The following is a 17,850-nucleotide window of genomic DNA, read 5'->3' as shown; positions in this document are numbered from 1 at the left end:
AGGTGATCAAAGACGGTTGCTGGTGCATGTATCTATCTATCTGTAAGTGTATATTTAATGTGTTTATATGCGCCTGTTACTTTGTTCCGCTGGTTTCTCCGCTCACCCGCCCGAGTGCTTAAAGACGGTTGCTGGTGCATGTATCTATCTATCTGGAAGTGTATATTTAATGTGTTTATATGCGCCTGTTACTTTGTTCCGTTGGTGTCTGCGCTCACCCACCCCAAGTGCTTAAAGACGGTTGCTAGTGCATGTATCTATCTATCTGTAAGTGTATATTTACAGTGTTTAAATTCCTCTGTTACTTTGTTCCGTTGGTTTTAGCTCACCCGCCCAAGTGCTGGGGACGGGTGCTGATGTGTTCATCGATCTAGAGATTGTACTACAAAAGCCTATATGTTCTGGTCTCGAGTGCTTTAAAGTTCTGTTCAACACAACTCTAATGTTTGGATTTTGGATTTGCCGCGGGTGTGCATCTGTTGCATCTTCATACCAGCATGGCACACTCTGTGTGTAGTTTACTCTGTTAGCAATGCGTTTGTGTTAAGAAGTATATGTGTGTCTAGTGAGTTGGGCGGTTTATGTCATACACCATGTGCAGGATAGTGTCTGGTGTAAGGTCTACTTGTGTCTGTATGTCTCGTGCCCTGTCCTGTGTATCTTGTGATGTTCTGTGCCTCGTATTTATAAATGTGTGTGTTTGTACGTATGTATGTTTGTATGCATGCATGTATGAATGTATGTTTGAATGTATGTATGTTTGAATGTATGTATGTATGAATGATCTATGTATGAATGATCTATGTATGTATGTATGTATGTGTATGTGTATGCGTATTGGTACTACATACACCCGTCGTTTCCGTTCACCTCCTTTGTTTTCCTTTTCTACGCCTACCTACAGAGCACCGTCACCGAACTGGCCCCACCCACCGCCCTGGATTGCCTCAAGAACGATGTGGATGTGCAGCTGGCACGTGCTCGTGCTTACTACGACCGCCTATGCTACGGCAAATGCTACAGTATCACCTCCAACATCCTGCAGGATAACCCCCACCATTCGGACTGTCTGTCGGTAGGTCTCTGCGCCGGGTCCTGCCCTGTCCTTTATATATGGTGCTGGTTCGTACCGAAAATTGCTCTATGGCGGCCTGGCACCCGATGTGCTCTTATATATAGTTCGGTAGCATCAATCATTCCACCTTTTTCGCTGTCTGCATGCAACCCTCTGACCTTTGTGCACTCTTCCCCACGGCTATCATCTAAACAGATGTAACACAGTATAAACAGATGTTACACAGTATAAACAGATGTATCACAGTATAAACAGATGTATCACAGTATAAACAGATGTAACACAGTATAAACAGATGTATCACAGTATAAACAGATGAACAGATGTAACACAGTATAAGCAGATGTATCACAGTATAAACAGATGTATCACAGTATAAACAGATGTAACACTGTATAAACAGATGTAACACAGTATAAACAGACGTAACACTCAGTATACATATAACGCCTAGTTTCATTGAACCGGATTGTCGCAGCGCCTTCTGGATAGTACAGTGTACTTTGGATGTGTGCGTTGTATTCGTTCCATGTCACTCGTCGCATCCATCTGTGTCTTCTATCTGTTAGTGCCACCACTCTTACGCTAGGAACAGCATTAGGCCCAATTGAAAGCCCCTTACATGTGCGCCTGAGTGTGTGAGCAGTCCTCCGAGGGCGTTAACCTCCTTTTACTTTTTCCGCAACACCTACTGGTGTTCATCTTTGTACCATGTGTGCATGTGTGCAACGGACAAATGGTCACCTTACGGAACACCCTTCCCACCACACCACACCACACCACAGCCAGCCAACACACTCGGCACACCTGTTTATATAGCAGACACATCTCCCAAGCTATCCGTGCATGCAGGATATCAATGCTCACGCGTACCCTTATTTGTCCATCCCCCACAATCCAGCTACACGTCGATGTGCTCGTATCGCTATCGAAGAAGAACGATCTCTTCCTGTTGGCACACAAACTAGTCAGCAACGCCCCCAAGGCGGCGTTCTCGTGGTATGCAGTGGGGTGCTACTACTACCTGATCGAGAAACAGGATCAGGCGCGGCACTACTTTACGTATGTGGGACAGGCTATGAAGTGATAACGTGCGTATTCTTATACTACTGCTTTGCATTGCCACTTTGAACTTATCATTATTTTTAAGTATGTACACACCTGCACCCTTCCTGAAACAAAGCCACATGTCAATACGTTGTCACGACGAAGATATTGCACAGACCATCTTCGCCAAATGGATTAGTCAACGAGATGTGCACAAACTATTTGATTGTCATTTATATATTTGTAGGCGTGGTTGCATTGTTTGATGTAGTTTTATGTATATGTGTATTGTGATATATATATATATATATATTATGGATTTATATTCATTCCTGTTTGTGTGTTAGTGTGTGTGTGTGTATATTCATATGCCTGTACATGTAGGTGATAGATACATATATACACAAACATCGAATTGTACGTGTGCTGTCAACGGATGCTCACCCTTTAAGCTAGAGGGTGGCGCTGTGATCGTTTACAGCCCACACTCGGGTGAACCACGATTTCCAATTCTTACAATCCCATAAAACCCAAGCTATATGAATGCCTACCACCGAGAAAACATGGGCATGACTCGCCAACACAAAGCCACAGCCCAGACTGCAGACACATTGTCTTGGCAGAGTTTTACCACGTAGTATCTAAACCCTAAACCCCTAAACTAAACAGTAAGGCGACCAACATCGACAAATTGTACGGGATGGCTTACCTTGCCTTTGGCCATTCCTTTGCGGTGGAAGGTGAGCACGATCAAGCCATGGCCGCATACTGCACCGCAGCTAGACTACTTAAAGGGTAAGGCTGTGTGTATGAGTGCAGGTGTGTGTACATAAGCAGCCAGACTACTTAAAGGGTAAGATTATTGTGTATAAGTACAGGTGTGTGTACATAGGCAGCCAGACTACTTAAAGGGTGAGACTATTATGTATAAGTACAGGTGTGTGTACATAGGCAGCAAGACTACTTAAAGGGTGAGGCTATTATGTATAAGTACAGTTGTGTGTACATAATCAGCCAGACTACTTAAAGGGTAAGACTATTATGTATAAGTACAGGTGTGTGTACATAGGCAGCCAGACTACTTAAAGGGCAAGACCATTATGTATTTGTGCAGGTGTGTGTACATAGGCAGCTAGACTACTTAGACGTAACACCTGCGTGTATGAGTGCAGGTGTGTGTACATGTATACAGATGAAGGATTCTCGTACATCGAGGGCGTGACTTGGGCGTATCCTCATTCCTTAACTTTTTCCTTCACTTCCCAACTCGTATGTGTATGTGTGTGCATGTTTACTTGCCATGTGCTTGTGTATGTGCTAGTAATAGCAGCTTTCATTAGTTTGTCTTGTGTCATTCCACTCGCCAACGGCTCTTAGCTTTGCTTTTGGGTTTGTGTGCGGCTCTGCTGTGCAGGCCATCTCCATCACTGCAGCTCATTTCTCGTTTCTCTACAATGATGTCATGTCACGTAATGTAATTTCGTGCCGTGCCGTGTCGTGTCATCTCATCTCATATGCGCTTGTGTGCCTGCGCTGCCCTGCAATCAATTTCCCTCTCTCATCCGCCTATTGAACTTCTCAACCGAGAACCCAAGAAAAAACGCCTAAAACCGAGTTTAGTCATGCGTTGAACCGTCTGTGTCACACTCGTGACGATCAGTTACATGCCGCAGATCGCACCTACTTTACTTCTACCGTGGGATGGAGTATTGCTACACCAATCACACCAACGTATCGCTTACTCGCAACATATCTTTCTATCAGCCTTGTGCATGTCAGCTCACCTCTCTCGCTCTCTCTCTTTCTATCTGTCCCTCTTTCACTCTCTTTCATATTGCATTTGTTATCCGTATGTTCTCTTTCATTGTGTTTATTATCCGTATGAATCTTCTTTCTGCTCGCTCCTTTGTGTGCCGCAGATCGCACCTGCCATACTTATACCGTGGGATGGAGTATCTCTACACCAATCACATCAACGTATCGCTCGCCCGTGACAATCTCATGAAAGCCCAAGAGCTCCGCCCAGACGATCCACAGACACTGCACGAACTCGGCGTGTGTTACTTCCGAGAAATGATGTATGTGTCCTGGGATGTATGTGTGTTCACATGTACATTGTAGGTGTATGTTTGTTCACTTGTACGTTGTAAGTGTATGTGTGTTCACTTGTACATTGTAAGTGTATGTGTGTTCACATGCACATTGTAAGTGTATGTGTGTTCACAAGTATTTTGTAAGTGTATGTAATTGTACATATATATTGTGAAATATATGTGTGTTTACATGTACATTGTAAGTGTATGTGTGTTCATATGTACATTGTAAGTGTATGTGTGTTCACATGTACATTGTAAGTGTGTGTGTGTTCACATGCACATTGTAGGTGTATGTGTGTTCACATGCACATTGTAGGTGTATGTGTGTTCACATGTACATTGTAAGTGTATTTATGTTCACATGCACATTGTAGGTGTATGTGTTCACATGTACAGTGTAAGTGTATGTGTGTTCACATGCACATTGTAAGTGTAAGTATTTGTACATGTATATTGTGAAATATGTGTGTTCACATGTACATTGTAGGTGTATGTGTGTTCACATGTACATTGTAAGTGTATGTCTGTCCACATGTAAATTGTAAGTGTATGTATTTGTACATGTATATTGTGAAATATGTGTGTTCACATGTACATTGTAAGTGTGTGTGTGTTGACATGTACATTGTAAGTGTGTGTGTGTTCACATGCACATTGTAGGTGTATGTGTGTTCATATGTACATTGTAAGTGTATGACTGTCCACATGTACATTGTAAGTGTGTTTATGTTTACATGTATATTGTGAAATATATGTATGTTCACATGTATGTAGTGAAAGGTATGTGTTGCAGCTAGTGGTGTATTAGAGTCTTGAGGCCTAAGGTTGGAGGTATTGGGGTTTGCTTCGATCACATCAACCTATCGCTTGTCCGCACACTCTAATTAATGCCCGAACCCATTTCAAATCGTGAAATAGGTGATTGCTGAGGTTGTACGCGTATGGCATACGTGAGTTGTGTGTGTATGGCATACATGAGTTGTATGTGTATGGCACACGCGAGTTGTATGTGTATGGCATACGTGAGTTGTAAGTGTATGATATACGTGAGTTGTATATGAATGATATATGTGAGTTGTATGTGTATGATATACGTGAGTTGTATGTGTATGATATATACGTGAGTTGTATGTGTATGATATACGAGAGTTGTATGTGTATGGCATATGTGAATATCGCATCAACTGCATTGGTCTATAGCAGGGTGTTGACTAGTTGTGTGTTTGCCTGTGCGCGCACATACGCTTCTCCCACATGGGGTAGATGTAACAAAGCCGCGCAGTGCTTCGAGGAGGCTCTAGATACGCCATAGATCTGTATGGTTGCATTGGAAAAATCTGTATATATGGTAGTCTCAACCCGCAATCTAAAGACCTAGCCCGCAATCTATTTATAGAATAGTCTCAGCCCGCAGTATATATTTGTAAGTCCTAGCCCGCAATATATTTATATACTGGTCTTATCCCGCAATCTATTTATAGAATAGTCTCAGCCCGCAGTATATTTTTGTAAGTCCTAGCCCGCAATATATTTATATACTGGTCTTATCCCGCAATCTATTTATAGAATAGTCTCAGCCCGCAGTCTATTTTATATTAGTCCTAGCCCACAATATATTAAAATATATACTAGTCTTAACCCGCAGGTTATTTATATAATACTCTAATCCCGCAAACTATTTATATATTGCTCTTATCCTGCAATCTATTTATATAATACTCACATCCCGTAATCCATCTAAATATTACTTTCATCCCGCATTATATTTATATATTAGTCCCACCCAGTTAATCTATTTAAATATCAGTCTAAGCTTTTACACACGCGTCTCCCATGTGGCAGATTTAACGAAGCCGTCCAATGCTTCAAGAAAGCGCTGACTGCGTACGCCCACCAAATAGGTCCAGTGAAAGATCCCGAGGGCAGGGCAGCTGTGGAGGCCACGCTTGTGTGTCTGGGTCAAACATATAGGAAACAGGGGTATGTTGCTGAATGTATCGTATAATACTGGGGGATTAGTGAGCGTACAGTGCAGGTGTGTACTTTCAATCTGGTCCGTGTGTGGCATGTACAAGCATGTATAGGTACTGAAACTACTATTGTATCCTTGCCTGTGATTATATCCTTGAACATGTACGCACGAAGCCTTCGATTACATACTTGCCATATGGTAGATGCACCATCACTAAATTGCTCCACTACCTCGCTCATGTCTAAGTCCTGGCGCTTGCTTTATGATGGACCGAGTTGAACGCGCGCAACTACTTTGGATGTGTATGTGTATGAATCATACGATGGTATATGAATGTATATCATACTATGAATATATGTATGTATATCGTACTATTAATATATATGTATGTATAGCATACTATTAATATGTATGTATATCATACTATGAATATATATGTGTGTAGCATACTATGAATATATATGTATGTATATCATACTATGAAAGTTTATGTATGTATATCATACTAGTAATATAATTGTATGTATATCATACTAAGAATATCTATGTATGTATACCATCCTACGAATATATATATATATATGTATATATATTATATATATATATATACCATATACCATACTATGAATATATATGTTTTTCATACTATGGGTATATATGTATATGTATATATCATTCTATGAATATGTATATATGTATTTCATGCTATGGCATATACGTATACTTATCATAACTTTGAGTATATATTTATGTATCTCATGCTATGGTTGTAAAATATGTATATATAAAATACTATGGATGTATACGTATGTCTACCATACTATGGGTTTAGGTATATACATCATACTATGAATATATATCATTCCATATTGCAACGTACTATTCATCTTCACCCTTTCTGTCTGCCCCTGCCCCTGCCCCGTTCCCATCAGCCTATACGACCAAGCATGTGACTCCTTTGACCAGGCCATAGAACTCAACGCTGACCAGCACACAACGTATGCCGCTAAGGCATTCACGAGGCATCTGCAGGGGAATGTCAGTGAGGCCATAGACCTGTACCACGTGGTATGGATGTTGGCTGCTGCTCAGAAGTACTTGCCTTGTGTCCTCATTCAGTTGGTATAGGTCACCGTTGCATTGTTGAATGTCGCAATTGGTCAGATATCACCCTTTTTCCTTCTTTTTTTTTGTTCTAGATTGTATTGCATGTGTGGCTCTTTTGATATATTATCGCCCCCTTCGCCTTTTCTGTACGTCACAAAACTCTTCCACGCCATATCTGGTGCGTTCATTGTCCATGCATTGCCGAGAAGGTTTACCCCGGTTTGCATACTACTACATACACCCACAGGCACTTAGTCTGAAGGCAGAGGACGCATTCTGTGAGCAGATGCTCACCATAGCGGTCAAGGAGTCGGTGCGGGGTACCGAACCGGACCATCGCGCGGAGAATGAGGATAGCTTGCTTGTGCTCGACGATAGTATACAGGAGAAAAACCAGTCTTCGTTTATAAGCGACCTCGATAATGGGGACGACTTAAGGGTGGATGATAATTCTGGTTTTGGGTTCAATAATTTCCGAAATCTGAGCGAAAGCCGCGACAATGGCTTCGGCGATGGTTTTGGCAGTGGCTACGAGGAGGGTGGTGTCAATGAGATGTCAATGTCTATGGATGACTCGGAATGACACTGTGGGTAGGTATAAACTTACGCTATTACCAAATTAAAACCAATACGTAGGTTACACACTAACGTAGGTATAAATAGTAGACGGATGCAATAACCATAATAATATTAATACAGAATTAATCCCAACCGTAATTAGTACAAAGTTCCTAAACAGGTATCAGTCTTACGCTGTTGTCAAATCAAAACCCAATACACAGACAATCCAAAAGGTAGGTACATAGACTCACAATTCTCAATCTAATGTATTGCGCCGACGCTTGTAGTAAAAGGAAGTGCGCAATCAGATTCAATTATAATTCCCTGAGCAATACAAGACACGGTACCCTATCAAAGACCAACAGAAATAAACAATACAAAGTAATCTGACAAAATTAGTTGATAAGAACAATAATATTTGACGAAATCAGTTGATAAAAACAACAATAATCTGACAAAATTAATTGGTAAAAACAATACTTATCTGACAAAAAAAAAATTGATTAGAACAGTATTAATCTGACCAAATTAATTGATAAGAACAATAAAAATCCGGCGAAATCAGTTGATAAGGACAATAAAAAATCCGACGGAATTAGTTGGTAAGAACAACGATATTCTGACAAGAATAACAACAATAATCTGACGAAATTAATTGATGAGAACAATAATAATCTAACGAAATTTGTCAAAAAAAAATCTGACGAAATTAGTTGAGAGGACCAATAATAATTTGACGAAATTAGTTGACAAGTACTATAATAATCTGACTATATTAGTTGACAAGTACAATAATAATCTGTCAAAATTAGTCGACAGTACAATAATATGACTAAAATAGTAGATAAAAACAATAATAATCTGACGAAAGTAGTGGAAAAGTACAATAGCAATCTGATTAAATTAGTTGATAAGATAATCTGACGAAATTAGTCAATAATACGCTGACTCTGACGTGATTGGTTGATAAATAAAATACTATTATGACGAAATTAGTTGAGAACAATAAAAATAGTCTGACGAAATTAACTGATAAGAACAATAGTGATTTGACCAAATTAGTTGATGACGGTGAACTCACGATATCTATCTACATATCACTCTCAGAAGTCGAGGGACATTTCTCGAGCCCAGATTGCGACTTTTTGTAAAGCCCCTTTTCATGGGAACAGATACTCTCGCGAACCCAAATTCTGTGCACGCCGTGGTAGACGTCACCACTGGTAGAACAATAGGACATCATCCAATAAGTGTAGCCGAGCAACAGAAGGCAAACGTATCCGACAATTGCAGCCATTTGAGGGTATCAATGGCGGGGTTATTTGTTTAACTTTTATGTCCGGTCTGTCTTTCACCAGTAATGGTCTAGAATTAAGCGTTGCCCTTGACGATGGATCATGTAGGTCTGGTCTGTCGCACGTCAGCATTGCGAGAATAAGCGTCGCGGTTGTCGCTAGAATATATAGGTCTGGTCTGTCCCACGCCAGCATTCCTAGAGTAGGCGTCGCCGTTGACACTGGATAATTATATAGGCCTGGTCTGGCCCACGCCAGTATTGCTAGAAGAAATGGTGCCGTTGACGCTGGATTCTATAGGTCTCGTCTGTCCCACGCCGGCAATCCAAGAGAAAGCGTCGCCGTTGACACTGGATTATATAGGCCTATTCTTGTCCCACGCCAGCATTGCTAGAAGAAGCGTCGTCGTTGACGCTGGAATATATAGATCTGGTCTGGATTGCTAGAGGAAGCGTCGCCGTTGACGCTGAACCATATTGGTATATTCTGTCCCAAGCCAGAAATGCTCAGAGAAGCGTCGCCGTTGACGCTGGTTTATATATGTCTGGTCTATCCCACGCCAGTATTGCTAACAAATCGTCGCCGTTGACGCTGTATTGAACTGTCCCACTCCAGCATTGCTACAGAATCGTCGCCGTTGACGCTGGATAATATAGGTCTGGACTGTCTCACGCCATAATTGCTAGAAGAAGCGTTACCGTTGACGCTGGATTATGCAGGTCTAGACTGTCCCACGCCAGCATTGTCAAAGAATCGTCGCCGTTGACGCTGGATTATATAAGTCTGGACTATCCCACGCCAGCATTGCTGAAGGATCATCGCGGTTGACGCTGGATCATATAGGACCGGAATGTCCCAATCCAGCTTTGCTAGAGAAAGCGTCGCCGTTGACGATGGATTATATAGGTCTGGACAGTCTCACACCAGAATTGTTCCAAGAAACGTCGCCGTTGACACTGGATTATATAGGTATGGACTTTCTCGAGCCAGCATTCCTAATAAATTGTAGCCGTTGACGCTGGATTATATAGGTCTGGAGTGTCCCACGCCAGCATTGCTAAAGAATCGTCGCCGTTGACGCTGGATTATATAGGCCTGGACTGTTCCACGCTTGAATTGCTAGAAGTAGCGTCGCGGTTGACGCTGGATTATATAAATATATTCTGTCCCACGCCAGCAATTCTAGAAGAAGCGTTACCGTTGACGCTGAATTATATTGGTCTCGACTGTCCCACGTCAGCAGTGTCAAAGAATCGTCGCCGTTGACATTGGATAATATATGTGGAATTTATCAGTATATTCTGTCCCACGCCCGCAATGCTAGGACAAGCGCCAACGTTAACGCTGGATTATTTAGGTCTGGCCTGTCCCACTCCAGTATTGCTTAAGATTCGTCGCCGTTGACGCTGGAGTGGACCATATCAGTATATTGTGTCCCACGCTCGCAATGCTAGGATAAGCGCCAACGTTAACGCTGGATTATTTAGGTGTGGCCTGTCACACTCCAGTATTGCAAAAGAATCGTCGCCGTTGACATTGGATTATATAGGTGGACTTTATCAGTATATTCTGTCCCACGCCCGCAATGCTAGGACAAGCGCCAACGCTAACGCTGGATTATTTAGGTCTGGCCTGTCCCACTCCAGTATTGCTGAAGATTCGTCACCGTTGACGCTGGATTATATAGGTCTGGTATGTCTCACTTCAGTTTTGCTAGAGAGACCGTTACCGTTGAGGCTGGATTACATAGGTCTGGACTGTCCCACGCCAATATTGCTCAAAAACCTTTGCCGTTGACGCTGGATTGGAATGCCCCACACAAGCATTGTTAAAGAATCGTCGCCGTTGACGCTGGATTATATAGTTCTGGCCTGTTCCATTCCAGTAATGCTAAAGATTCGTCGCCATTGACGCTGGATTATATAGGTCAGGTATGTGTCACTCCAGTTTTGCTATAAGTAGCGTCGGCGTTGACCCTGGATTATATAGGTCTGGACAGTCCCACGCCAGCATTGCTAACGAATCGTCGCCGTTGACGTTGGATTATATAGGTCTGGACTATCCCACACCAGAACTGCTAAAAGAAGCGTTACCGTTGACGCTGGATTTTATAGATCTCGTCTGTCACACAATAACAAAACTAGAAGAATTGTCGCTGTTGACGCTGGATTTAATCGGGCTGGACTGTCCCACGCCAGAATTGCTAGTATGAGCGCTACCGTTGACTCTGGATTATATAGGTTTCGTTTGCCACAATATAGAATTGCTAAAAAAGCGTCGCCGTTGACGCTGGATTATGTAGGTCTGGAATGTCCTACCCCAGAATTATTGCACGAAGCGTCGACACCAACGGTAGACTATATAGGTCTGATTTATCCCACGCCAGCATTGCTAAGAGAAGCGTCGCCGTTGACACGGATTCATGTAGTTCTGGCCTGTACCAATCTAGAATTCCTACAGGGAGTTTCGCCGTTGGCGATGCATTATGTATGTCTAGAATGTCCTACCCCAGAATTATTGGACGAAGCGTCGACGCCAACGGTAGATTATATAGGTCTGATTTATCCCACGCCAGCATTGCTAAGAGAAACGTCGCCGTTGACACGGATTCATGTAGTTCTGGCCTGTACCAATCTAGAATTCCTACAGGGAGTTTCGCCGTTGGCGATGCATTATGTAGGTCTGAACTCTTCTGCGCCAAAATTACCATTGATGCTGTATTGTATAGGTGTCGTTTGTCCCACGCCAGCATTGCAAAAAAAAATCGTCGCCGTTGACGCTGGATCATATAGGTCTAGTTTGCCCCACGCCAGAATTGCTAGAAGTAGCGTCGACGTTGACGCTGGATTGTGTAGTTCCGGTTTGTCCCACGTCAGAATTGCTAGACGAAGCATCGCCGTTGACGCTGAATTATATAGGTCTGGTCTGTCCCAATGACAAATTCCTAGGGGAACGTTATCGCTGGATTTGTAGATCTGGTCTGAATTGCTAGAAGAAGCGTCGCGGTTATAGCTGGATTATTCAGATATATTCTGTCCCACAGCAGCACCATTAGGACAAGCGACGCGGTTGATGCTGGATTATATAGTTGTTGTCTGTCCCACGCCAGAATTGTTCGAAGAAGCGTCGCCGTTGACGCTGGATTATATAGGTCTGGAACGTCCCATGGAAACGTCGCCGTTAACGCAGGATTATATAGGTGTGGACTATCTCATGCCAGCACCGCTAAAAAGTCGTAGTTGTTGACGCAAGATTATATTTATATAGGTCTGGGCTGTCCCACGCCAGAATTGCTAGGAGAAGCGTCGACGTTTACGCTGGACTTTATAGGTATCGTCTGTCCTACACCAGAATTGCTAGAAGAAGTGTTGCCGTTGACGCAACACTGGTTTTTATGGGTCTCGTCTGCACCATGTCAGCATAACTAGACGAAGCGTTGCCGTTGACGCTGGACTATGTATGTCTGAACTGTCCCATGCCAGAATTGTTAGAATAAGAATTGCAGTTGACCCTGGATTACACAAGCATCTGGTCTGTCTCACGCTAACATTGCTAGATCGACGTTGACGCTGAACTCTTAGTTCTATCGTGGAGTAAGGTACCGATCTCAGCTAGCTCACCTTTAATATGTATGTTGTATACCTCGGATGGTGTAAACCCCATTTGTAAACTACGTAGTCTCTTAGTGGAAACAATGAGGATATTAGTCGAAGTGTATTGGTTGGATAGACGGGTTTGTCCTGTGTGTCCCATCTACGGAGGCAGGTGTAAAAAGGACGAGCTCGTAACAGTGGAGACTCGATATATACAACTACAAACAGTTTTCACAAGAACCAAGTCTGTAGGTACATATGCCTGTGAGCAAATAAGTATATGGTGTATATTAAATCTATTCATGTATGTATGTATGTATCGCCTCGTGCATAGCGTTAAACCGCTAGGATATTGTGCAAACTTCTCTTGTGACCATTCAATGCAACTGATGAAACCGTCCTCCTCTCAATCTTCTGATAGACGCAACTGCGAGACTCACTCACTGTTGCAGTACTCGAAAGTGGTACGTACAAGTGATGGTATGGAAAGGCCACCAGTCGTTCCATTAAAGCGTGTGATTGTACTACGCATCAATGAAATATATTATGTCTGGAGTGTCCTGTTTTTGGGTGTGAATGAATAAGTGCGGATCAATTATAAACGCAGACGGAACGTCTAGGACACAAGAAACTTATAAGCTTTCACAAAGATTCAAGCTCGGCGATAACTATAATGGATAGTTGTACACAGGCAGCTTCATATTACCATTCATAATCCTCGTTCACGCGTGTGCACAACACGGACTAAGAAGCGAGTTTCTATACAGCCATTGCCGTGTCACTGCCTCGAGCAGTAAGTCTAAGATCCAACAACACAGCATTCATCGTCTGGCCCGAACACTGGGATAACAGCACTTTCATCTACCAAATACATAGTAATACCCACTCATAGCATTGGCAATAATATATACCACCCTTAAACATACTACCGATAATCCCTGCAAAAGAACTAATTGATCCGTGGCACGTATCGTCCAACCATACACAGCCATGGTTACTGTAAATGATACAACGGCGTGACAGTTGTCACTGGCAGCGGCGGTCCACTTCGCTCATATGACAGACAAACATTACAAGGCAGGCATATCCAGGGTTCCAGCAGCTGGCTTTTGATGAATATGGGGAGCTATAAATAGTAAATTGGAATGCAACAAGAAGAGATATGCGAATAGAAATGAACTGACATTTTTCTCAGTTTATGGCACTCCAGCATTCTGAACCTACTTATCTGCAGAGTGATTGAGATGAAGGAAAACATCATCAGGCCGAGAAACATGCCCTCAAAGATAAGACAACCGCCAGTTGCTTTGCTGCTGCCGCTATTTTGAATAAGAACATAGTTGCGACGTGATCTTGCTAGAGCTTTCTTGATATAATTCAAATTTGCATAGTAGGATGTAAAGGCCATGCCACTGAACACACACAGCAGCATTGATACAACTTGTAAGTCCTAGAGGTATAGACAGTATCTACATAAAATAGACCTTTTTGTATTAGTTGAATGACTTTTTTGACGACATCCTGCCTATCTCAATGTAGTATGTACTGTCGGACTGTAGCTCGTGTATTTAAGCAGGCACCAAAAGAATCAAAACGATGTATATGTATGTGTATGCCACACATGATTGATGACTGATGATGGTGTGTCATGTGATGTCAGGAATTTAGGCCTTGTGTGATAGATGATAGATGATGGTGTGTCATGTGATGTCAGGAATTCAGGCCTGCTGGGTCCGTACTCCGTTGGCCTAAGACCTATTTGTATATATATGTATGTGTATGTCACACATGATAGATGATTGATGATGGTGTGTCATGTGATGTCAGGAATTCAGGCCTGCTGGGTCCGTACTCCGTTGGCCTAAGACCTATTTGTATGTATATGTATGTGTATGTCACTCATGATAGATGATTGATGATGGTGTGTCGTGTGATGTCTCAGGTTCAGAACTGGCGGGTCCGTACTCCGTTGGTGTGTACCCCGTAGGCTGTGGCCGTGTTGGACCGGGGCAAATATATTCTTCGTTTTCTCACACTCTCCTGTCCAATATGGAGAAGGTAACCATATTGAAGTAATTTACTTACGCACAAACCACTAGTCGAGAGAGGGAGGAAGAGCGCGAGGAACTAAACCTTGTAGATATAGATGCTTATATACGCTTAGTTGGTACACCGTTTATATAAACAAACACTCAAGCAATGTCAAGTCATGTGCCTCAGCGTTTATAAATACTTGACACTCTAGCGTACGTGTATCTCAACAAATAGTCTATGGAGTCAGCGTATTCATAGACATGTTTTGCAGTATCTGTGCCGCTTCTTATGTTCCTTCCGAGACAAGACAGGTGCACCACCTGATAGATAGAATATACGCATAGTCATGCATGTGGCATTCTTCCCAGTGGTCTCGGCAATGTGCGGGTTCTCACCGGCAAGGCAATGTTAATCTTCAGTCTGTCAGGTTGTAAAGACACAACACACATATCTTATCATAGGGGTACAGGTGGTGCAGGCACTACTGGGGTCTATGACACATACCAGTGTGCACATATAGCTCAGCGTAAAACAAGCTCAATGTAAAGCACGCACATGTTACATTCATTTTCGCACAGGAAGTCAAGTTTCGACGCACAAGGCATTGTTAGGCAGAAGCACTTTAGGAATTAAGATACCAGAGACCGATATCGAGTTATTAATTGAGATACAAATCGTGATGCAGCTGAGACTTCTACTCGCTCTTGCTTGTTACTTGTTGAAATTGGGTTGTGCATGCTGTTGATTTTTTTCATCACTTCATTTGCTGCAACGTAGGAAATTTGTAGGCATCTGCATGTGCATATAAAAACTATATACATATACGTTTAGTGATAGTGCTCTGAATCGAACAATACTACTCCACTGATAACGATCACTCTGTAGATACTTACGTTGATCAATATATTTCAACCAAACAATCATGCAATATCCACTTGACTTTAATATGCCGCATGTCACATCCATCGCTGACACACATTCTAGTCTAGCCCCAGTTCTTCAATACTAATCAAAGGCTTTTTCTTGACAGCCTCGCCCGTGGCGTATACAGGTCCCCTGGAGTTGGCCTTTGCTCTGGGCACACGCGCAGGACCTTCCCACAGCATACGCTTCTTGTCCATATTGTTTTGTTTACGCTGACTTTTCTCTCGGATAGCGGCTAGTCGGGTCTCTTTGGGCTCTCTTAGGGGGGGGAATGGATTGTCCACGTACTCGATCACGGACATGTGTGCGTTGTCGGCTGTAGTGTGCGAAACAGTATACAGGGGCGAGAGAGCGATATGCTTGAGAATGATGAGGTACAATGGCAATGCAATCCACTGGTAGATAGAGGTGGCGAAGGTGGGCTGTACTATGCAGTCTGGAAATACTGAACACAAAAGGAGAGAGTGATTGGCATTCGCTTCAGACCTCACGCTGGCCCCGTTCAAACAACAAACGATCCGTCTGCAACTCAAAACATATGTGTGAAGTATCTCAACACACCTAACAACCCAACCCTTTGGATTAGGTGCAATCTCGGACAGCCGAGCTACACGCAAGGCAGCGCAATGAAAGACACCGACTGCAGCATCGATAGCTGAAATGTACACTGCAGACACAAGACACAAGGAAGGACGTCGACACTCGAAATACAATACAAACGCGTACCTCGAAGGTATATGAAGCAATGTTACCCACATGTATGGGAGATATACAATGCAATAAACTATCACCTGTATATGCTATGTACTGCAATTCAACAACAAACATGAACTATCTTAAGCCCACAAAGAGCACATACATGTACGGTTGGGTAATCGGAGAATACGTGTATAACCGCCGTCGCGGTACTTGTAGCGAGCCGCCAACTCAAACAACTTAGGAAGAGCATAGTTGTCCTGTGTTGGTGAGTAGAAAAGATGAGTCAGTCTGTGCCTTTATCATGCATATCATGGGGAAACCAACAGTGAAACTTGAGCCCTGCTCGTTTCTCTTGATATGCAGTTGACAAGCGGGAGATGCATAGATGGTGCAGATAAACACTGCTAGAGTATGGATTCCATCGGGCACAATAGCATCTTGTGACTGACAAACACCCAGACACTTCCAGCTATACTCACGATTCGGTCGGAGATACAAACAATTTCGCTTTTCCGTCTGCAAAATATGTACGTCAAGCTTGTGTAGAGCACGAACGATGTCCAATGAATACAGAGAGCGGATAAACACTGGCAAAGAGGGGTCCCCGACAGAATTTTGTCATACCAAAAGATAGGCATTCGCTTCCCTATTCGCATTGCCGTTAGTCTTCTTTGCTGTGGTGATGATCTGGAATAGTGATACGGATGGCCAGAAATGACAGAATTAAGTCTAAACTATAGTCAATAAACACTCTGAATTATTTTGTGCGTTCCGAATCAAGAAGAAGCAAGACAGTCGTACTGATAGCTGCTAGGCAAAAAAATGATATATCTTTCCATACAGTTTGTATTTCGTTCGCGCTACTGTATATCAACCAGAAAGCCCGTATATAGCCCACATATCAATATAGCACTTCGATTTAAACATGTGCCGTAGCAAAAGGTATGTGAGTTGCACTCATCTTGCATAATCCGAATATAGTTGACGGTCATGAGGGATACAACAGCATTGCGTATATCCCCTATAAAAATGTTTCATACTCGAAAGCAAATTTGTTTGTGTGGTTCAAATACGGAACCTAAAATGAACCTAAATTGACCACAGACTCTAGTCGGACATATTGAACATCTGAATGACACATAACCTATACTAATCAAAGAAGATCATCAAAGAAGTGAACATCTACCAGTAGATAAATTCCGCGAAACAAGGACTGTGTATATCTCCATAATCAAATTGAATATTTGAATGTATATGATAATAATAATAACAATAATAATAATAATAATATATATATCTATATATACATTTAATATAATAATATAATGATACATTTATCTGTATATATATATATATATATATATATATATATGTGTGTGTATGTGAGTGTGTATGCGTGAGTGTGTATAGATATGTGTATCATAACAGTATGTGAACATATATATAC

General features: G+C 42.3%; 2 protein-coding genes across 2 annotated transcripts in view; one reads left to right on the top strand and one right to left on the bottom strand.

The window, feature by feature from the left end:
• Positions 1–497: 497 nt before the first annotated feature.
• Positions 498–8,240, top strand: SARC_03227 (hypothetical protein; the record flags this gene model as incomplete). The annotated part of the gene is made up of 8 exons (XM_014302981.1): positions 498–509; positions 905–1,075; positions 1,977–2,137; positions 2,792–2,917; positions 4,042–4,200; positions 6,061–6,198; positions 7,123–7,258; positions 7,545–8,240. The coding sequence occupies 8 exons, from the start codon at positions 498–500 to the stop codon at positions 7,878–7,880; spliced, it is 1,239 nt and encodes a 412-aa protein (XP_014158456.1). The 3' UTR covers positions 7,881–8,240.
• A 6,935-nt stretch (positions 8,241–15,175) lies between these two features.
• SARC_03226 (50S ribosomal protein L17) overlaps positions 15,176–17,850 on the bottom strand; it is a 4,058-nt gene continuing 1,383 nt past the window's right edge. The window contains exons 2-5 of the mRNA XM_014302980.1: positions 17,028–17,090; positions 16,564–16,660; positions 15,674–16,020; positions 15,176–15,200 (exon numbers count right to left, since the gene is read on the bottom strand). Of these exons, the coding sequence (XP_014158455.1) occupies positions 15,761–16,020; positions 16,564–16,660; positions 17,028–17,090 (420 nt within the window). The 3' untranslated portion in view covers positions 15,176–15,200; positions 15,674–15,760. The remainder of the gene's footprint in view (positions 15,201–15,673; positions 16,021–16,563; positions 16,661–17,027; positions 17,091–17,850) is intronic.

This window comes from Sphaeroforma arctica, assembly GCF_001186125.1.
Source record: "Sphaeroforma arctica JP610 unplaced genomic scaffold supercont1.160, whole genome shotgun sequence".
Classification (NCBI taxonomy): domain Eukaryota; class Ichthyosporea; order Ichthyophonida; genus Sphaeroforma; species Sphaeroforma arctica.
The sequence above is the reverse complement of the archived record's forward strand: the minus strand, read 5'-3'. Positions and strand labels throughout refer to the sequence as shown.